This window comes from Dinoponera quadriceps, unplaced genomic scaffold (genome assembly GCF_001313825.1).
Source record: "Dinoponera quadriceps isolate SergipeBrazil2010 unplaced genomic scaffold, ASM131382v1 scaffold3290, whole genome shotgun sequence".
NCBI lineage: Eukaryota > Metazoa > Arthropoda > Insecta > Hymenoptera > Formicidae > Dinoponera > Dinoponera quadriceps.
In genome coordinates, this window is record NW_014558496.1 from 234,959 (window position 1) to 257,684 (window position 22,726).

The following is a 22,726-nucleotide window of genomic DNA, read 5'->3' on the forward strand; positions in this document are numbered from 1 at the left end:
AGGGGTGAAGGGCAGAGTAGAGGCTAACAACGAAAGAGAGAAACTGAAGCGAGTGAAGTGGGAGAAGGACAAAAAAGAGCAACGAGGGGCGAGCAGTGGAGGGAAGAGAAAGAAAACAGCACGAGGTACCGAAACGGTAGTCGTTGAGACGATCCTGCTAAACAGGTAGATCGATATTGACACTTCGACCCGTATTCTGGTCGCTCCTGCGGCTTTAAACGTGTCCGTTCCTGTTCTATCCAGCGTTTGACGCTGAATGCGTGTCTCTGTTTACATTACCGGTAAGCGCAGGATAAACTGTAGAAATAATAGACATCGCGTAACTTTCGGCTCTTAAAAGTACGCTCGTGCCAAATTATTTGAGGCGCACTCGCGACGATGACGACGGTCCCGTTCGGGCAGACCGAAATAAATGGACGACCCGTGTAATTAGTACTTTTGCTTTTCGCGTATGCGATATTTTGACTCGTTAGAAAATTTCTCTGCACGATTATATGCACATACATGCACAAAAAATTGATATGATAATGTGTACATAGACTTTTTTTATTAATTATTAATATAGTTAATGGTAAGACACTAAAGGAGGTATCAGATCAGCAAATCAGAAAAAAGAATATCTAGTGGTCTCCAAAGAGAAATCTTCGATATACTTAGGCACTTAAGGAAGAAACAAGAACGGATCCCGGAAAAATCAGGGAAAATTATGAGGAAAGAGCCCGGGTAGCAGCGCACAAAAGGAGTTGAAACGGCGATCCATTAGCGCAGAGAATCTCGGAGTCGCGTTATGGTCGGGAACGGAATCAAAATTAAGTTATGGCGAAGTAAATACTGACGATTTTACGAAGGACCATTTTAGAACACTACGAGATGTTTTGTGTGTGCAGAAAAGCGATCGCTCGTCGGTCATCCTCGACATGCTGTGCGTAAAAAAAAATACAAGAGAAACATTGACAAAACCGCTTCCCTTCATGCTTAGGCCTCGTTAAAGGGGACAATGAGCGCCTCCTGTGCCATTGTCCGTGACTGCTACTAGAAAGGACCAAGACGTGAGATGACATGTTTATGAGACTGAGAAGTTGTGACACGTGAGGGTAAGTATCCTAACAGATTTCGTGGTCAACATAAAACCAGGGCTCAGGACGATTTGGTCGACATTGACAGGAGAGACATACAAAGAAAGAAAAATCCATCATGTCGTAAGGATCGAACCACCTGCTTAGTGCAACTGGTGCAACACCACTACTTCACACGTATAATAATAATTTTTAGTTGCTACTTCGGTTCTTCGTACATTCGCGTATACAAATATTCGTCTAGTATGATTGAATCTGCGCATTTTTGTACAGTTAATATTAAATTGAAAATACATGAATAAGTTTCAATTTTTTTTTCTTTAATCGATTGTGGCGCATACTCACTCCTTAATTCTGAATTCTCGTTTTTCTTCAAGTCGCAAAGTTTCCCTCGTTGTTATTATCGGGCGAAAGAAAAGGAGACAGCAAGTCTTGAGTTTCCGTAGTAACAGGCATGGTCCTTTTCTTTTGATTAGCTGCCGAAATATCCAGGCCCCGTCGCGACGGAGAGTGGGTGCGAAAAGCGTGATGACGGGCGATGGGCGCGGGGAGGCTGTAAAGAGAAGCGAGTGGTTAGAAACGGCACGGAGTTTACGGAGTGTGAGAGCAACGAGGACGGTTTCATCCGTTCGCCCGTTGCCAGACGAGGATGCCACCCCTCGTCCGTGGAATATTCCGCTGAACTCTGGAGCGGGACCGTGTGGGATCGTTCGGGAGAAAGAGAGAGGACAGTGTGTGTGCGTGCGTGCGAGTGAGAGGAGGTGAGGGAGAGGGGGAATGAAAAATCCCGAAAGTTAATGTCCCACACGGAACTAAAACTTAGAGTGAGAGGAGAGAGCAGAAAGAAAGAGAGAGATAGGGAGAGAGAGAGAGAGAGAGAGAGAGAGAGAGAGAGAGAGACGGAGAAAGTGAAAGAGTGNTGACGTTTTGTGAAAATGTATCTCACGGCGCTTTCTCCTCTCCACGCGAGATACATATTCTCGCCGGAGTAAAAATGTCTAAATCCCGTAGAAATTGAGATTGTCGCGGTTATTGATCTCGACTCGCATACTGGTCACAGAGTTGGTGTGTGCCATATGCCGGTCGACGGTAATCACGATCGGGGCTTAGCAGCAGTGTATTTTCGGTAAGCACAGATATCGATGCTCCCGGTGCACGAAAATGATCCCCGCGTTTATTTCTTCTTTTTCTTTTTTTTCTTTCGTGGCAACGACAACGCGTCGATTTGTGTGAAACTTCTATACGTGAAACATAGAAAAGCGAATTCACCGAGAACTACGTCGATTCAATTATATCGATTTTAACTTCTGATCGTTTTGACTCGCTCACAACCGCAGACTATGTAATCACTGTACCGCGTATTGCTGCTTATCGCCCGATCTTTATGTACGTAACTTGTACATAAGTTAGAACGTGTGCGTGAAATAAGAGCACAAAGAATGCGGCTGGTGCTTGAACGGTTGTAAATTGTAAAATACTTAAAGAAAGATATCTCACAATCTTTATGGTTGATACCTCGACACTCTTTTGCCACGCACTTTAACGGTATTCTCGTGCGAAAAGCAGATCAAATAATGTTTTAAAGTTTGTAAAGAAACTTTTTGCCACACTTGGAATCTAACGTGGCAACGTAAAATGTAAAAATGATTTGTGCACTTATTTCGCGTATATACTGTGTCCTAATTTTGATACTTACATTTAAGATACATGCATATAAGGCTGATATATAAGAGGTACGAGGTCTAATACATATATACATATATATATATATATATATATATAGAAGTCTGTGTTCACACAACGGCTAATCGCTGTGTCCTACAATCATAAAATATTTCAATAGCGCATTTGACATCAGATTCAGGGATTCGATTGTGAAATAAAAGAATAACAAAATATACCTCTGAGTCGCGAACGATCAGAATTGGCCATTGATGCCGCGCAGGCAAGAGAACTGAAAGAGAAAATTAATGTAGCGATGGCAATCAATATCAGCTGAGTTGCGGAAATCAATAACAGATGACAGTGCGTACACGTACAATGACGGACTTGAGAGCGCTGAGAAATTCTACACAAGATGTGGCAGACTCTTTCGTCGTTTATAACTCGAAAATTGTCGCGATATCGCCATTTTGTCACGAGTAGCTACAGTTTAACATTCCTAAAGAGTAATTAAATGCGATATCTCACGGTTAACCTAACTTTTCCCGATGCTTCATTTCGGAAGTTACTGCTCTTATATACGAGACGAGAGAAATCGTTTGGAGAAAAATATCGCAAGTATGTTACATTGAGAGTTAAAATGTTGTACTTGCGATGTTTATTTCTTAAGTGAATTCGAGGACGCATTCCTAACTTTAGATCAGCCGCGAGTGATCGTTTCGTTTGAGACTTCGGCGCGCATACTCACCAATTTATTCGTATTTCGTCATCGGTGCAATAAAAGTCGCGAGATTCCGGTTATTTATGCGTCATATGCACAACAGACTCGTAAAACGAAGTTTCATTGTTGCTCTGAGCGTCTTCTCCTACATGTCGGCGTGATTCAAGTTGAGTACTCGCGGTTGGAATTCGCGGTCAGACTTAAGACATTTGCGTATCATTGAAAATCGATCGAAAAACCCGGGTTGCTTTCTCAGTTGATTTAACATTGCATTAACATTACAATCGCGAGCGAGAACGTCCGAGAGAATCAAAATGAAGTGCAGCGGAGTCTCTCGCTTGACTAGCGCACCTTCGCGCACAGTCCGTGCGCATGCGCAGTCTCTCGCGGCGCTCCATTCCTGTTCGAAGCGCGGCGAAGTCGCTCCGCAATTTTCCGCGCGTTTCGCTGGTCGCCGGCGATCCCGCGGCGATGTTACGTGCGCGAATAACAGCCGACGTGCGTGTTGCGTGAAATTTGTGTCGAGTTTTCGCCGTGATGTCGAAATTGGGGGCGAATCCGACGGCGAACTGGCCGCGAGCGTTCAAGCGAGTGCAGCGTCGGCATCGTATCGCGCGACCGTTACGCGTCGGTGTGAGGAAAATTCGTTCATCCCTCGTATCTCGCTTCGTTCGAGCGAGATACGCGCGCGAACGCATGTCGTGAGTGCCAAAGTCTCGGAGTTTCGCGAGCGCTGGGTGAATCGGATGATCGTGGAAATACGTCGATCAACGATCTATCGTAAATTGGCTCTACGGAGGCGGAGCATTCGTGTGTGGGTGAGTCCTCTGAACGCAGTCGAAGTAGCGCGCTCTCAACCTGAAGTTGTCGCCACGATCGACAGTTTCGGCGGCATATACGATTCGGTGAATGAGATCATCGATCCGAGATCCGCGCGAATGATTCATTATTTGTATTGGCGCTGTACGGTATCGAATCGTTACGTGCACACCGGTGATCGTGTTTTAACAAGTGTTCCTTCATTAATTCGTGACGTCATCACTGATGACTTTTACAGCGAACTGTATGATGAAAAATTTCATCGAAACTCGCGTGAGAATGGACCTGTATTTTTTATCGTTAGAAATTTGATCGGCCTACAATTACATCCGGGGAGGTAATTATGTGTTCGACTTCCTTAATTGAACTACGTAATTTCCGTAATTATGTAATATCTATGTTATGTTGTCTTTGTATTTAAATGTTTATGACGCGTCTTTGCACCTTTCGCGTGAGTCATTCGGCAATGATTTAGCGATTTTCGAACTGGAATTAATTTCTCAAGTCGTCCATACACCGTTGGGACGCCACGACGAAATCGAGGATCGTCCGATGCCTCTGAGATCCCACTGTCCGACATCGAAGGGAATACTTCTCGATTATCGTATTCTAAATGCACCCACTGCGGGACGAAATCAGAAAAATTATACAAGGCAAATTATACTAATTATACATTATGATATATAACAAAATGAAGAATTATCAATCTGATTTGTCACATTTTTGACAAATTTATTTCTTTTATTTATTATTTATTTCTTATTTATTTCATTTAGAAATTTTATTCAGATAAAATCATTGTTATATGATTAATCATTTCAAATGATACCTACAATAAGAATTTTTAAAACGTAAGACTTGAATTTTAAGCCTTAAGTCGTAGGAAATTGACCGACCACAGTCGAGTGTGAGGATAATCGATTGGGATTGGTTAATTTCCTACTACGGCTTAAGACTTAAGTTTTACGTCTTAAGTTCTCATTGTAAACATCGCTTTCGCGCAATCACTGGGAAATTTCCACCAAAATTTCGTCCATTTTCACGATGCCATTATCGTGCAATGTTTCCACGATTTTTTTTTTAATTACCCGAAATGCGCGCATCCAAGCCTCGTACACGCAGTCGGTGACGTAGCTGTAAACCGCTCTCTGTAAATAATTTTCGTAAATCGTATCTGCGACCGATCGAAATATTTCTTTGCGAATATAGCCGATGATGTGACTGACGTTATCCTCTTCAGTCTCTTGCAGCTTCGTTTTCGAAACTTGAAAAGAAGGAGGCAAGAATTCTTCCTCAATTTCCGAATTGCGCGACACGGACCGAGAGCTTGCGTTGCGCCGCGAAGCTCTCGGCATTTTTGTTCTCGCTATCGATCGCATTGTCTTCTGTTACGATGTTGACGAGAGTCGAGGTAATGCGCGTTTCTTTTGTTCGTAACATTCAATATATATTTATTGTCTCAAGATATTGTGTGTATTTTGAAATTTACAGTGGTATAAATAAATGGTAAATCGCGTTACAAATGAACCGCGTCTAATACGAATCGTTAATTCCTCTTGTCGTTGATGATTGGCTCTCGGTGAGAAATTTTCAATTTCGGGTCTAGAGCTATAGATTTCTTCTTCGTAAGTGGCGGTGAGCCTTGCAAGAACGAAGCGATTGAAAGCGCTAATCTTCTCTTCCTAATGGGACGCGCCTAAGAGTGCAACTGTAGTTCACACGAACGTAACTCAAACGATGTATCTTCAGCCTGCGAAAATCTACTTAGGTTACAATGACATGAATTCCTTAACCGATACTGCCGATTTACTTTTGTGTTGTTTAAACACGAAGTCTCGTCGTTATTCTTAACCTATATATAATCGCATTTCAAGTTGAAGCGTTTCTTCGTTTTTCCTACCATATGTAATCAGGAGATTAAGAAGATAGGTACTTCGGTTAATTATCCGACGTGATATTTAATTGGAAGAGTTTAGATCTTTCGCGTTACATGTACTGCATGTCGTATTTACCTTCTTTCTTTTTTTGTTAACGTACGTTTGTTTCCGCTTTTATCGTATCTAATTTTTGCAATTCTGTTACACCGAGCATTTCCCAAGACTTTTACCTTTTCATTATCCTTTTCCCTTGCATTTACTGTACCTATTTTTCTTTCTTTTAAGCATATACGATCGTTAACGTGCTTCAAAAGATGTTCCTTCTTTCCTAAAAAATAGTTAGGAGACAATTCATCCACATTGTGCTTAATTGAATTAAAATTGCGGTTAAAGAGTTGACATATCGTTCCACATATCGGCTTGTGGAGACGCGACGTTGAATTAATTGACGGAATTATAAATGGAATTACAGTGGACGACATTATATAGTACAAGTGCTACATTGTTCTCTTATTTTTTATGCTATTCTATAATCTTTCGGTAACTCGTGTAATTCATCCCGCCGATAATACGAGCAGATCCGTAATGATATGATGATAGGCAATCTAGGCGATCGCTTAGAATCGAAGCCGAACGTCAAAAATACTAATAGTAAACATCATATACTGACGATGAACAAAAAATAAATGTTGTACAACAAAAGTACCCGTATATCTTCTTGTTTTCTTTGATTCTTTTCTGCTTGTATTTTCAATTTTTAAATAGTAACTTATAACTTCAGAAAAAATGAGGCTATATACAAAACAAATGGTTCGTTTATTTTGCGTGTGAAAAACCACTAATATAATATCTCTGACGATATAATAAAATGATAAAATAAAATATATAATAAAATCTAAAATATAGATATTTTTAAATGCAAGAATATATTTATTCTATGTCGCAACATAATAAATGTCACAGATATATAGTGTTCTTTTTCTTAGATACACGGATACTCTTCTTGTACTTGCGTATATTTCCTTAATAATTATGATTCTATAAGAAGTAGTTTCATAATTGTGTTTAAAAAATCAAAAATATGCGCATAAAAGACTGATTGAGGATATAAACCAACTTCTCGATATTCACTGCGTAGAACTAGGAACATAAAAAAAATTTCATATACAGATATACTCGCGATAAATAGCGTTTTAGAGAAGCATCCGAATTTTTAATTCCAAATGAATAAATTTGCAGTTGCATGTTAAAACAAACAGTTCGTTTGGTGAAGTGTACCGCGTAATGTAGATTCTGCTACAGTTCGCTCCGACATCTCAGGTTTTTCTTTATTACTCGAAGCTCTAATTCTCGCGTGTAATTAATTCTATTTGGACGAACCAAACGCTTGCATTAGACGGCTTTACTACATTACGTTACGGAATTACATTTATTTAATATTTCCGTTACTAACACGGAGAGATTCGCGCAACGAAATTATCTTACTTCGTTTCTCGTTTCTCACTTGGTTATCACATTCTCAGCTCGTGTTCTGAGAACCTATCTCGAACTCATTAGCTCCTTGAATTTTTAGTTTGTCGTGTCATTAGATATCGTGGATCCTTGTGTTTCTTAGAATTTTTTATCTCTCACTTGTTCGATGTTAAATTTTTCTTAGATAGACATGTATTCCAATTTTTCAGATTACTGATGTTACTTTCATAACACAAAATAGATACGCCGTTAATTCTTTCGATTTCACAAAAGCTCTCAAATTCTTGATTTTTTTTTATTTTCGGGTGTTGAGATTTTGAGATTGTTTTATTCTTAAATGATTAACATTTTGGATCCTTGAATTCTCGAATTGTTCCCTTAGGAAATTAGTACATACACACATTTCTAATCTTCTCGTTGTTAGATTCTTGAATATTCGAATTCTTCAATCCCAAGATGTACAATTCCTCGGATTGCTGGAAGTTGTAATCCACGAGTTCCCTGATCATTAAGTTGCTAAAAATTGTGTGTGTATATTTTACCTTCATTATACCTTCAAAACCTTAAATTTTTCAGTTATCTTGTTCCAAGATTCCTTGATCTTGCGCCACCAAATCCGAGGAACTATAGATCCTCGGATCACCAAAAGCTCAAATCCTCGGATTGTCGAAGACTCGAATCCTCGGATTTCCGAATGGTTACATTCTCCGGACTCCTGAATCATAGACACCCTACAATTCTAGGCTCGTTTCTTCTGGGATTCTCGGAATTTTCGAATCCCGGATCCTGCATCCTTGAATCTTCGAGGACCCTCCTCTCGTCTCCTAACAGTCGATACGACTCGTTTCTGGCGGTGCGCGCACGCGGTAGGTCTTTTCGTATTCTAACTGGAAGACCAACATCCATCGCGAAGATCCTTAAGCGGTAACGCCAGCAGCTATGACACCACCGCTTCCGGGAAGGCCGGTCTCTCCCATCAAGGCTAGGTCGATTTCCTTCGCAGCCAATCGGCCCTCCGAGATCGCCCATACTACGAGAGACTGCCCACGTCTGCAATCTGTTATAAAAACATACATATATATGTATATTTAATAACACGATGAACACAAATATTCTCGTCCTTACGATAAATGTCTAATGTTAGTTTCGATATTGGAAGTTCTAGAATTAAAGGAGATGTTATATTGTACAAAATTACTTTTACATCAACTTCATTCAATTAAATATAACGTACAAGTTTAACACAATTATGCCAGACAAATTACGTTACACTGAATTTTTTTTAATTTCCGTGAATGAACCTCTGAAATTAGACGCGGGCGGAATGGAACTCACTTTGAGTTTAGCATGACTAATCACACGGCAATGATGTATCCATAGCAAGATACCGCGATAAGATGCGATACTAACCGCCCGCCGCGTACACGCCGGGTATGCTGGTGTGATATTTCCCGGCCGGGGTTTTGTAGTTCCCTCTCTCGTCGAGCTCGGCGCTCAGCTCCGTGGCAATGTACTTCTCGGGCCCGAGGAAACCCATAGCGAGCAGCACTAGGTCGCACTTGTACACCCTCTCCGAATTCGGCACCTCGTCCATCTTCCATCGGCCGTTTTCGTCCTTCGTCCACTCCACGGACACCGTTCTGATGCCGCACACATGGCCATTCCCATCGTCCAAGAACTCCTTGCTCAGCGTGCTGTACCTACGCGGGTCTCGGCCCCATTTCAGCGACACTTCCTCGTGACCATAATCCACCTTGAACACTCGCGGGAATTGAGGCCATGGGTTGTCCTTTCCACGCTGTTCCGGCGGCGTCGGCAGGATCTCGAAGCTCGTGATCGTCTTCGCACCTTGGCGCAACGAGGTCGCTATGCAATCGCATCCGGTATCGCCGCCTCCTATGATGATCACGTCTTTGTCCTTGGCCAACAGTCGCATGTCGAGGGGCGCGGTGTTGCCCATCTGCTTCTTCTGCCAGTGCTCCAAGAAGCTGACGGCAAAGTGGATGCCCTCTAGGCTGCTCCGACCAGGGATCGGCAGATCCCGCGGCCAGGTCGCGCCGGTAGTTAGCAATACTGCATCGTATTGTTCCCGAAGCTCCTGCGATGAGTCATAACGCGTGAAAAATCGTCGAATCGTTACACAGGTGAATCGGAAAGTTGTGATACAGTCAATATCAAGTTAATGTCAAACTGGAATTTGCCAGGGCGCACAAACCGTCACGTCGAGACAGGAAAACATCTCCGGCGGTAAATTTGCCTCAAAGTGTGGGGAAAAATTCTGTGATAGCAGATTACAAAATTTCTGCTACATGTGGTGTTTCTTACCTGCGTCGTGACGTCCTTGCCGACGTCGACGCCTGTCCTGAAAATAATCCCCTCCGCAGCGAGCAGGGAGACGCGTCTCTGCACGACTTGTTTCGACAACTTCATCGTCGGTATTCCGTACTGCAGCAACCCGCCGATCCTGTCGTTCCTCTCGTACACGGTCACCATGTGGCCCGCCTTGTTCAGCTGGTGAGCGGCAGCTAATCCCGCTGGACCGGAACCCACCACGGCGATCTTCTTCCCGGTTCGTCTGGTGGGCGGATGAGGCACGATCCAACCTTGCTCGAACGCATGATCGATTATCGCGCATTCGATGTTCTTGATCGTTACCGGAGGCTCTGAGATCCCCAGCACGCACGCACCTTCGCAGGGCGCCGGGCAGACTCTTCCGGTAAACTCTAGATTATTGCGATTACTGATTAGATGCAATTACATGTATAACTGACCGAGCAAAAAGTGAGAAATTAAATATTATCAAAATTAAAGATAATGATAAAAATAAAGCATTGGTCTTACGTAATTTTTATATATTTTTTTAAATAATGAAGAATTTAATTTAGAAAGTTGATACGACGAAAAAGTTTCTTGCGATAGTAGTAGCTTGCCATTCAAATTTTGTCTGAGGAAAAAATTGATATGAAATTTCTCGGAGAATTTATTATTCGGAGGGGAAACAAGTATAATTTGGATAAAATGCAAAGAAACGAAAGTGAGCGATACTAACCGGGGAAATTGTTGGTTTGCAACAACTGATTCAGGGCCTCCTTCCAGTTCGAGTGGAATACGAGGTCGTTCCATTTCGGTATGATGTTGCCCAACGGGCAGCCATGGCTGCTCTGGCAGAAAGGCACGCCGCACTCCATGCACCTCGCCGCTTGCGTTCGCAGTGTCTTCCTGACACCCTGGAAGTTGTATATCTCGTCCCAGTCTTCTATACGCTTCTCAATCGGCCTGTACATGCTCTTCTGCCGCGGGTACTTCATGAAGCCTCTGATCTTGTCCAACTTGCGTTGCGCCATTTCCGCGTCCTCGATCGCGTCCTCTATGTCCTTCACCTTCTCATCCGCGACTTTCGAATCACCGTTCAGCACGGCGACCGTCTTCGGCTCTTCCAGCTGCTTCAAGGCGCGCTGATACTCGTACGGGAAGACCTTGACGAATCTCGTGGTTGGTTCCGGCCACATGGCTAGTAAGCATTGCGCGATCAGGGAGCCGGTTTTCTCGATGAACTCCTCCAGCAATTGCTTCACGTAGGCGATGTCTTTGGGCTTGTTCAGCGGCAGTAGCTCCACCGTTTCGGGGTTGCATTTACTCTTGAAGGAGCCGTCCACGTCCAAGACGTACGCGATTCCGCCGGACATGCCGGCGGCAAAGTTCCTGCCGGTCAGACCCAAAATCAAGGCGCAACCGCCGGTCATATACTCGCAGCCGTGGTCGCCCACGCCTTCCACCACGACGACTGCGCCGCTGTTACGCACGCTGAACCTCTCGGCGGCGATGCCGCGGAAGTAAGCCTTGCCGGAGGTCGCGCCGTACAGGCAGACGTTCCCGACGATCACATTCAGGTCCGAGTTGAAGTCGGAGTCCTTCGGAGGATATATGACGATTTCTCCCCCGCAGAGACCCTGCAAATATGGAGGCAGTTTCGGTCTCAATTGTTTGAACTCTCTTCAACGGCATGTTGAAAGGTTTAAGTATTACGAATTTTTCAATTGAAAGGACGTGAAAAATTTTTTATACCTTGCCGACATAGTCGTTGGCATCGCCTTCGAGGGTGACGTGGATGCCTTTCGTCATGAAGGCGCAGAAACTCTGTCCCGCTGAGCCTTTCATTTTGATGTTGATGCTATGCTCAGGCAATCCGTCCTCTCCGAATCGCCTGTGAAGCAATTACGATGTGAGTGAGAATCAGTGAACGTCTAATAATATTGCTAGTAAACAATGAAAATTATTGCTTGCGTCGCTCCATTTAGTCATTTTGCGAAGCTCGAGGAAAAAGGCGAGAATATCGAGACGCTTACTTGGCTACGTGGTAACTCAGGGTTGAGCCAAACGCTCTGCATTCGTTGTTGATGCTCATCTCGATATCGACGCGATTCTGTTCACCGTTCAAAACAGGCTCGGCTAGTTCGATCAGCTTGTTGTCTAGCCTGTTCTCCAACTGGAAGTCTTGCTTCACGGTGCCGCCCTTGATGTTCACACCGGGTCTCAAGTCCAAAGCGCATCGCAGAATGTTGCTGAGGTTCAGGGTCTTGGCTTTCTCGATGGTGATGTTGTCGCGTACCTTAAGGAGATCGGTGCGACCGATCAGGTCTTGGAACTTCCGGATCCCCAGGCTAGCCATGTGCGAGCGAACCTGGAAAAAACGAAGAACAAGAAAATTAGATAGGAATTCTTTATTAAATGCGTCCAAGTGACACTTCACATTTGCGTAAAATAATTTATGTTCCATTATTTGCGTTGTATCTGTTTCTGCAAAGAATAATGCAGAAAGCATCAGAAGATTCTTGATACCAAAAGAGGCAACTTTTATCTCAGCAAAATAACCTTTGAACGATGATTTTTAAACGAGAAATATTTTAAGCTGACGAATTAGTGAGTTCTCTGCGCTCATCGAAACGATAAAACATCACAAGTGAGTCATGTAAGTTGTTTTTCTTCCATCTCATTGGAGATTTTATTACACAACTATGCATAATATCTGAATTTATCGCTATTTTGAATAGGACATAAATATTCAGCTTTTTTTCTTTTAAGACCGCAAACATTAAAACGTTTTAGGAAAAACATTGGAAGAATCCTACGTATGCAAAATTATTTATACACGTTTAAACATATTATTTTATGTTCAGTCGTTCTTCTATCGGAAAAAATTCGTATCAAGTAAACTCCAAATAAATATTTATAACATTTATAAATATTTACAAATATTATTTGTTTTACATTTTTGTTTCTCAACAGTACCGAGTCTCTTAGACTCATCGAGTTTTTTAACTATTCAAAAAAAATAGACTTTTAAACGATACGATCTGCAATTTAGATTATAGACTTTACATGAATTAGTCGAGAAATAAAAAAAAAACGATGAATTAGATAGAGGAAACGACAAAACGAGAAGAAGAAGAAGAAGAAGAATCTCCTGCATTCCGCATACCTCCTCAGCCAGCGCAAAGAAGAAATTGACCACGTGTTCCGGCTTGCCCTCGAACTTCTTCCTCAATATCGGGTCTTGCGTGGCAATGCCCACCGGGCAAGTGTTCAGATGACACTTCCTCATCATCGTACAGCCCATGGCGATCAACGGCGCGGTGCTGAAGCCGAATTCGTCTGCACCGAGCAACGCCGCCACCACGATGTCGAAGCCCGTGCGCATCTGACCGTCCGCTTGGACGATCATTCGCGACCTCAGGTTGTTCAGAGTCAGCACCTGGTGCGTCTCGGCAACGCCCAGTTCCCACGGCAGCCCGGCGGACTTGATGCCGGTCCAGCTACTGGCGCCGGTACCACCGTCGTGGCCGGATATCACCACGTGTTCGGCCTTGCCCTTGGCGACGCCGGCGGCGACTACGCCCACTCCGACCTCGGACACCAGCTTGACGGAGATGCGGGCGTTCGGATTGGCGCACTTCAAGTCGTAGATCAGCTCGGCCAGGTCCTCGATGGAATAGATATCGTGGTGCGGCGGCGGCGAGATCAAGCCGACCCCAGCTACCGAATGTCTGGTCGCGGCGATCTCCGCGGTGACCTTGTAGCCGGGTAGCTCGCCACCCTCGCCCGGCTTCGCGCCTTGCGCCATCTTGATCTGTAGGTCGTCCGCGTTCGCCAGGTAGCTGGCGGTCACGCCGAAGCGGCCGCTCGCCACCTGTTTGATCGACGAGCGTTTGCTGAATTCCGGATCTTGGTTCAGGTATCTGCGGAAGGTCGGGAACGAACCGGGTCAGAAATCTAATTGATATCTCTGGCGATTTCGTGGGTCATTAGAAGTGAATACTAAACCCCAATAAATGAATTAACATTACGTCAATATTATAATTTCTCACTTAACAATATAAGTGTAACACATGTACGTAATAGTTAGATTGTTGAACGAGAAATTATAATATTGATGTAACGTTGTTGCCACTTGGTGTTTATTGTATCGTGTTCACGGTTGAAGACCAGTTGGGGCAAAGCAAGCAATGATCGAAATTAGCTGAATCATTGAATTCTGATATCGGACTTAATGAGGTAGTTGGATGGCAAATGAATTGTCATCTTCCTCGCTCGAATCTTGCCCCTCGTTTTCATACCTGTCCGCATTTTCTCCGCCTTCGCCGGTGTTCGATTTGCCGCCGATGCGGTTCATAGCGATCGCCAGTGTGGTGTGAGCCTCCATGGAAATGCTGCCGAAGCTCATCGCGCCGGTCGCGAAACGCTTCACGATCTCCGACGCCGCTTCCACCTCCGTAATAGAGATCGGCTCGCGCGACTTCTTCAGCTCGAGCTGGCCGCGCAGGGTGCAGGCTTGCACCACTTCCATCGTGGTCCTGCGGTAATTCTCGTAGGCAGAGTTGCTCTTGGAGACAACGTAGTCCTGAAACGTACGTAGTGTTTTTTTTTGCAGCGGATGTCGATGTTGCAGCGAGCGTTACACCGTGCTAGCCTTGCAATTCATCATTTGTTACCTGTAAATTCGCGATGCTAGTGGGATCGTTGATATGCTTCTCGCCGCCGGATCGCCAATGATAGATACCCGGATTGCGAATCACCAGCATGTCCATGGGCTTCTCCCAATACGTGACCTGATGCCTCTCGAACGCCTCCTTGCCCAGAATATCGAACGTCACGCCGCCGATGCGCGACTGAGTGCCCTAAGAATTAAACGCGCAAAACTCGAATGTTAACGAATCTATCGTTCACTATATATAGATAAGATACGCGAGATTCGGTGTCGAAGTACATCATTGAAAACAGTTGGAATCATCGAGCGTCATGAATTGGATCCAATTTCTAATCACTTGTATTCGCGGGGATAAGAGGAAAATAGGCAAAATTATTGCCAAGGCAGGCGCTGCGCACCTTGAAGCACTTATCGATAACCTCGTCGGCCAGTCCAACTGCCTCGAATATCTGCGCTCCCTTGTAAGACTGCAGAGTCGAGATTCCCATTTTCGCCATCACTTTCGCGATTCCTCGTTCCATCGCGTCCGCGTAATTCTACAATATTCGAACGAGTTAATTGCCACCTTCCTAACTTGTCTGTCGCGCGCAAAAAGAAGGAAACTTTCTACAATTATCGTTATGTTACTTCATTTATACCATTGTCTCTCTCTCTCTTTCTCTCTTTTATTTCTGTCCTCACGCTATTTTCTTCTTATACTTATGTAAAGAGTTCTCCTTTTTCTGTTAATAAGTGATTTTTAGAACGATTACTGAATTCACTTTACGAGGATCTCCGTTTTATCGTGCTCACCCTATAGATAATTTTGTCGGTGAAGTTTGTGTCGAAAACGTTGTCCGCTCTCAGGTTCTTCGCCATCTCGAACACCAAGTAAGGACATATAGCGTCCGCTCCGTAACCGAGCAACACGCAGATGTGGTGGACCTCTCGTGCCTCCGCTGTTTCCAGGACGAGGCCGACCTTCATTCGCTGTCGCTCCTCAATCAGATGATGATGAACGCCGCCCAAAGCCAACAAACTGCTAACCGGCACTCTAAAATCGACGGATCGATTTGAATTGTGGAAACTTCTTCGCGTTTCCCACACATTTTCTCTCTCACAGCGTCGTCCTATGAGATCGTCCCGTTCTTTTTGCTCGTTTGAGTTAGAGCTCACCTCTTTGGGCCACCCTGACGATCGGACAATACGAGCATCTGATAACCCTGTCTAGCGGCCGCGTTCGCCTCGTTATTCACGCGGTTCAGCGTCTTCAGCAGCCCACCGGGCCCGTCTTCGACGGGGTAAGTGATGTCAATTACCTTCGTCCTCCATCCACGGTGAGTGGTGCGCTTGATGACCTCCAAGTCAATCAGCGACAGTATAGGTTGCGGCAAGAACAAGCGATGCACTTGCAACTCGCTCGGCTCCAGAATATTGCTCTCGGGCCCGATCGGGCAGAGCATCGACATCACGATCTTCTCGCGGAACGGGTCGATCGGCGGATTAGTCACCTAAAACAGAGATCACGTATCGGCGGACTCTCTCGTTAATTCGCGGAAGTCAAACTTTGCTTTCTTCGCCCGGTGAATTCCGCACGTTAAAAGTTAATGAGGCCGCGTACCTGCGCGAACAATTGCTTGAAGTAATCGTACAACAACGGCTGGAACTCCGACAAGCATGCCAAGGGAGCGTCGTTGCCCATGGATCCCAGTGCTTCTTTCCTGAAATTTTCAGTTTACGATTACATCGATGAACATTTATGAGTATTGATTATGGGGCAATTAAGGCAATATTATTCAACAGCTTCGTTCAATTCGTCAAATTCGCCCGCACGATTCCATGATTGAGCTTCACGCGCGCACATTTCTCGTTCAACTTGAATCGCTTAAAATCCGTCAATTGGTAGATTAACAACGTTAGAAATAGCGTTGAAATATTGGGAGGGGGGAGGGGACAAAAAAGTTTCAACTTTGCTAACGTACTTGGTCTGCACCATAGGCAAGAGTAGCAAATTGATGGTTTCCAGAGTGTAGCCATAAAGAGAGAGTCGTTTGTCGCCACTCCATACTTTATTCACAGCCGAAACCTCGCCATTTATATCGTTGATGGCGTTCTTCTTCGCGATTTCCGTCTCGATGGACACCTGCCTGTTCTCGATCACGTCTTCTGCATTGGTATTGTGGACGTGCGCTGCGCGCAATTCATCCATAGTAATCTGTATTCGAGAGAGCACCGTTTATTACCGCCGTTAGCCGGTTTGCAAACGCATTCCTATACATTGTGAAGAAGAGACTGAAGAGTAGAATGGATACTCGGCAATCGGACGTGCATTTCGGAATTTTACTCATCCGTACTTTAAAGTCACCATATTCGTGTATCTATCTTCGTACATCAAACACCTTCGAGTGTGAAAACACAAAATCACAGATATAGTTAATCACTACATATGAATATCTCCATTCCGATTATCATGCAATAGAGTTCTTCTATCTCTGAATGTACATTCTACGTTCGGAAAAAAGTGACTTTCAACATGGTCATTTTTCCCGTCCCGTCTATTAGATTACAATCGGGCACAGTTGAGACACCGATAGATGCTAACGGATTTGAAACCGGCATATTTTTTCTTAATGCTTTTCAAAAGCATTCAATTGGTCTCGATTGTATCCGATTGTGGGCGTAAAAGTGAGTGACAGAGATGAAAGTCACTCTTTCGAGACGGTAACATGGCAGTGTTTAGTACGAACAGAAGATGCATAGTGTTAGAAAGAAGTGACACACATTCATATAATAATACGTTCAGGACGACTCACCCTCTGTACACGACGGTACCAGCACGCACAGCAATGGGGGGGAAAAGTTATCGTGGCATTAGAACTTTTTCTTGCAAACTGGTGCGACAATTTTGTAAGTTAACACGATCGTGTTAATCGCGCGATTGGGGACAGCTAAAATCAGCGGAACTAGCGTGTTAACTGTCTGACGAGGCGGCGTAATCACGTTGGCGCGGTTGTGTTATTCGGTCAATGAAAAAGAAAGCGTTAATCAATCGATCGATCGTCCGGTACGTTCGAAGGCAAGATGAGGGGAAGCGAGCGAATTCGCTTGTGTGGACGAATGCGGACAAGCGTGGCGATAATCTTGTTATTATTCATGCAAATATTAGTCATATGAAATGACGCGTATGATACAAAATGGCGTCTTTTTCAACATTACGCTCTCCCTCCTTGAGAATTACGGCGCGAGTCTCGTTCGATCTGGAATTTGCGTACTTTTTTCGCGAGAGAAAGAGAGAATGGCTGACTCTCAGATACGAAGCAATTAAATTCAAATGAGCGGGCTACAAAGTAAACATAACAACGATAAAGCAGGCCACGATGATGATGATGATTCAATATACAACACGTGCATTGCACGTTTCCCAACCCGATAAGAACGTGCCTCGCCAACGATGATGGACGATCAAAGATCATTTGCGTCAAATGCCGCCGGCGTCTAACGCGCGTGTAACCGCACGGCAGAAGATAGTAGACTTTTCTCGCGACCACAGATATTGAGAACCCGCGTGTCTTCCGGGGGTCGCGCGCGCGTTTTCCAGTTACCTGTTCCTTGAGCCACTTGGAGTGCGGCCTGCTACGAGCGATCTGCAACTTCAACTCGACATCCTCTATGATCCTCTTCTCTTCGGTGTCAACGAGAAGCATTCGGCCGGGCTTCAAGCGACTCTGCAAATAAAAGAGACACAAATAATCGCCATAGAACGGGGATCGACGTCGAATATGATCGACATTCATATGACAGCACTGGATGACGGTCCTACAGCTCTATACAAACCTAGTCCCTAGATGACAAATTATACATCATACATGATACATGATCAAAAAATAAATAAAATACGATATATGTAATTAGCTATCATACATGTACTGACGTACAGCGAGTAGGCATTTGCGATTTGGTGACAGCCTGCCCTTACCGACTCTCTTCGGCTGTGCACTTCGGCACAGTTCCTCGATCCTCAGATACGACGTAACAACACACACGCGCCCTAACGTTAGAGGCGAGCGGTTACCGTTCTCCGCGACACTGAAAAGCGAATCGACGGGAACGCATCTGAGGATCTTCGCCGGGTCTCCGGACAAAGTCAGCGATGATGATTTCTCTCTCAGTGGCCACCGTGCGGCGATCATCATCTCGTAAAGGCAGAGTGCCAGTACATTACAATTGTCGAGTTGCCCGATCTCACGTGTTAAGTGTTGTCGTTGCACGGTAGAACTTCGTTTATCGGAATATTTTCATTACGCGAGCAGCGTCATAGGAGTTACGATACAACGTGTGCGATTTCTTTCTTTACATGCCGCTTTATCAGCACGGGACAGTTTTTACGATTGGAACGATACACTGGCTTGTTGCTTCCGACGAGGCACCAAAATGTCGCAATGGCGATAATAAAATGCATTTGTTAGACGCAGATGAGACACGATGAGATATAAAATGAGCTCGTGCGCCAAACAAATCGTATGACGGTGCTTGCATCCCAGAACGAAGACGCCACGGATTCGAGAGCCTGGCTGAGGATAAATATATAACCAAAGGACGCACATGATCAACGACTCGTGTAACCAAAGACCTTCTGGAACTTAAAATTTGCGGGCGGGCATGCAACTATCAAGCCACAAAATCTGCAAAACCACTTCTCTTACGCGGAATCAACAAGCCACTGCGGCGGTCAACGCAACTCCCGCGCTCGACAACCGTAAATCCCGAGAGACCTTCTTCACTGTCGAAAGAACACCCTCTCTCTCTCTCCTTCCATCTTTCCCGATAAAGAAAGTTCTACCCTTCCATCGCCGCTTCCTCCAACGAGGAACCGGCGAGAGGTCAAAAAGCGGGTCATGTTTCGTGGCATAATAATAAAGTTCAACAAGACAAATGAGAACCGTCGAGAGGAGTACCCGATGACGTCGACAAGGCGCGCCCTACTCCGCGTCTGGATGCGCGCTCGAGAGTATCATCGACGTGAGTCGCTGTCGCAAAGCGAACACTTGAGTAAAAAAAACTCGCTCGCCTTCTCTCTCTCTTTTTCTCTCGGCGATCGACTCACGTCGCTCTCAACCGAGAGAAGCGGGCTTTCGAAAGGCCGACCGGCGAGACTCTCGAGCGAGGAAAGCGATCAAGACGCGGACCGAGCGCGACCTGCCGCCCGGTGAAACGCGCAAGCATTGCTTTTGTACAATTGTATAGAGGCGGGGGCTTTCGGTTCGCTTCCCGTGAGCGAGAGGTCCTTGGCCAGAGGAGGTCCGACACTTCCACCGGGTGGGCGCGCGAGAGGGAGAGCCTCCTCGTCGCTCTTCTATAGCTGAAATGTTTCTATGCTGGGAGAAACAGAGAGAAAAGGCGCGGAGTGAAGGGGGGTGGCTGGGGAAAGAAGATTATGGGGGTGACTCGTCGAATAAATCATAAACACTGAGCTAGGTCTCCGCCTCAGACAGAGAGAGACTCCCTTGGAACCGGCGTTGGGATGCGCTTATTTTCCTCGTTTACCTTCAGGACTACATTGCTGGGCGGAGTATCATAGACGCCCACTTCGGACGCCATCACCATCATGTTATCCTTAGTGACGTAGAAGCGCGACGGGCGCAGGCCGTTTCTGCCAAACAAAAATTCAAAAAGGTCTTTTGTATTTCACCACCTCTGTGTCGCGCGCTAGGTATCAGCTGTGAACTACATTGCTGTTCGTTCGTTCGCTTGCCTGCCTTCCTGCTGGCTTATACTCGCGTATACTTTCGTTCTTTCTATCTCACCTCTTTCTCTCTCTTTCTTTCTTTCTTTCTCTCTTTCGTTCTTTCGCTCTCTCAGTCTCAGTTGGCCTAGGCCCTATTTACCTGCATTAGCGGCACGTTGGGACAACGATGGACACTTAGCAAATCGTAAACATCGATTCTCGCTTCAGCTGTACGGAAACACGGCAGAGGGAAGCCGTGAGCTCAGAATTATCGTTAGATAATTATCGTTAGATAACATTGCAATTTTATCGCTCGAGAGAGCAATTACGTTTTCAATTCACCGGGTTTACCTCCGGGTTCCCCCCTCCCGCGAGACACCTGTTCATTCTGCTTACATCAAGGCGTTGGAAGATATATATAACGGAAATAAGATGTTAATTACAATTAAATGTGACACTTAATTCTGAATTAATTAGCGCGACAGTTGGTCTCGGACATTTTGGAGATTCTGAATGAAGTATCAATCGTTCTGTCGCAATCGCTGTCTTTCAGCAAATTCCGTTTTCTTTCGTACCGATCGTGCAAAAATAAAGTCTCAACTAAACTAACCGAATTTTTAACTCTCATTCTAAACACTCAATCTCCATCAAGAGATCACAAAATATTTTTACAAGAAGATTTACATCTTTCCGAAGAACGAAAGATACATTTTGCGATACATTTAATTTCACAGGAATTCCAATCATAAAGTTAGAATTTAAAAGAAGGACTTAAAGGAAGAAATATTCCCGTCGATTCCGCTCGTTTTGCACGACTTCCCTCTGCCTTGGAAATCCATGTTTACCTGTACCCGAGAGTATCTCTATGGCACGTAAATGTACACGTGTGCACCGTTCTCATGTATTTCGTGAACACCGTTAATCCTGCTGAGTGCGTCTTGCAAAGCGTAGGCAATACGCCCACGTGGCCTAGCATTTTTTCTTCGCGGCTCCTCTAACAAACGACACCGCAGAATCCTTTCGTGCGTCTCGTTTCTCTCTCAATGGGGGAGGAGAGGATCTCCTTTCAACACTTTGAATTTCGCTGCCGATTCGACCCTTTGCTTCTCTGCATCGTTCATCTCTAATACGAAATCTTAAAATCGTAAAACGATTCCGTCCGAGATAGACTGTATTTCGAACAGCCGGTAGCCTTCTTAATGTTCGACAAGTCAACATTTTTACGGCGAGTTATGTTAAAAATGCAATAGCACAACAAATATAATAAAAAATATAACAGTACTGACAAATAAAAAAAGAGTCTCTTATTGCCGCAGAAGGCTGCGAGTGTAGCAAAGGGCCGCTTCAGATAGCGAAAGATCAATTAGATCGCGTGACTCTGTAACTTTTAATTACATTAGCTCTTAACTGTCAACGCGAGAACTTTACCTTGTATTATTTCCTCTTGCGTCGATTTTGGTGAATTAATCAGCAGTTATTCCACGTCAGGGACAGTCCCTTAACGGAACGTTTGATCAATATTTGCGACACTGCTCGCGATATTGATCCGCCATTGCACGAAGTTATCTTAGTGCAAAGAACTCACTCACTTACCTGTGCATCTTGTAGCGAATTTAAGTGAATTCTCTTTAGTAAGTTTTCAGGGACTTCTTGCAATATAGCGTATCAACGCACTTTCATCTCTTCTTCGCATCTGATAAGCATGTTGACAGTCAAGAGCCTAATTCATCGTCGCATTTACGTTGTTTCAACAACTTACTGTCTTAGGTTGTTTAGTTTGCAAACTCGAGAATTTCTCCGATAAATTTCAACTCGTTATGTTGTGTTAAAGCATCAAAATGCTCCACACACACACCCACACACACGTACTACGTCTTGCTTCTTAAGGATTCTCGAATCAGCTGGGAAATTCGCAATACGGATATCAAGTCGAAATGCGATACGATGCCTAAGTCATCGCGATCAGATTCAAAGTGTTAAAGATCAATCATGAAGCCAAAGATCCAGGAACCTACAAAACCGCCCGGATCGCTTCCGATCCGGGCACTCACAGAGACCCGTGGATCTATGGGCGCAAAAGTGCGTAGACGGAGATTACCAGATGGCACGAACGAGAGGGAGTTGGCGCCTACGTGGAAACGTGTGGCATAAACGACGTAACGAGAGATAGAAAATTTTTCTACCTGTCCAAGATAGCGCCGACGTAGCGGCCGTCGGTGAAGGTGAGGAGTGCCGGGCCGTCCCAAGGTTCCATGGCGCACGCCGACCAATGGTAGAAGTCGCGTTTCTCGGTGACCATCGTCAAGTCGTTTTGCCAAGCCTCCGGCACCATCGTCATGACAGCCTGGATTCAGTAACGATGTTTCAGGCGTATTGCACATGGACCGGGATTCTCGGTGGACCAGGAAG

The 22,726-nt window shown here is 44.8% G+C and overlaps 1 protein-coding gene and 1 long non-coding RNA gene across 7 annotated transcripts in view; both read right to left on the bottom strand.

Annotated features, from left to right (window-relative positions):
- Positions 1-1,344: 1,344 nt before the first annotated feature.
- LOC106749879 lies at positions 1,345-3,599 on the bottom strand. Its single transcript, XR_001374891.1, has 4 exons — positions 3,487-3,599; positions 2,978-3,030; positions 2,773-2,894; positions 1,345-1,629 (listed from the first exon to the last, which is right to left on the bottom strand). It is a non-coding gene; the product is annotated as an uncharacterized LOC106749879 (long non-coding RNA).
- Positions 3,600-5,712: 2,113 nt separating this feature from the next.
- LOC106749864 (putative glutamate synthase [NADPH]) overlaps positions 5,713-22,726 on the bottom strand; it is a 34,377-nt gene continuing 17,363 nt past the window's right edge. For all 6 annotated transcript variants that reach the window (XM_014629738.1, XM_014629737.1, XM_014629741.1 and 3 more), the window contains exons 9-25: positions 22,501-22,661; positions 20,137-20,242; positions 18,195-18,317; positions 16,575-16,807; positions 16,214-16,313; positions 15,769-16,103; positions 15,406-15,646; positions 15,012-15,149; positions 14,618-14,803; positions 14,243-14,526; positions 13,108-13,864; positions 11,975-12,309; positions 11,694-11,832; positions 10,678-11,578; positions 9,954-10,351; positions 9,039-9,726; positions 5,713-8,685 (exon numbers count right to left, since the gene is read on the bottom strand). In XM_014629738.1, coding sequence (XP_014485224.1) covers positions 8,546-8,685; positions 9,039-9,726; positions 9,954-10,351; positions 10,678-11,578; positions 11,694-11,832; positions 11,975-12,309; positions 13,108-13,864; positions 14,243-14,526; positions 14,618-14,803; positions 15,012-15,149; positions 15,406-15,646; positions 15,769-16,103; positions 16,214-16,313; positions 16,575-16,807; positions 18,195-18,317; positions 20,137-20,242; positions 22,501-22,661 — 5,265 coding nt within the window. In that variant the 3' untranslated portion in view covers positions 5,713-8,545. The remainder of the gene's footprint in view (positions 8,686-9,038; positions 9,727-9,953; positions 10,352-10,677; positions 11,579-11,693; positions 11,833-11,974; positions 12,310-13,107; positions 13,865-14,242; positions 14,527-14,617; positions 14,804-15,011; positions 15,150-15,405; positions 15,647-15,768; positions 16,104-16,213; positions 16,314-16,574; positions 16,808-18,194; positions 18,318-20,136; positions 20,243-22,500; positions 22,662-22,726) is intronic.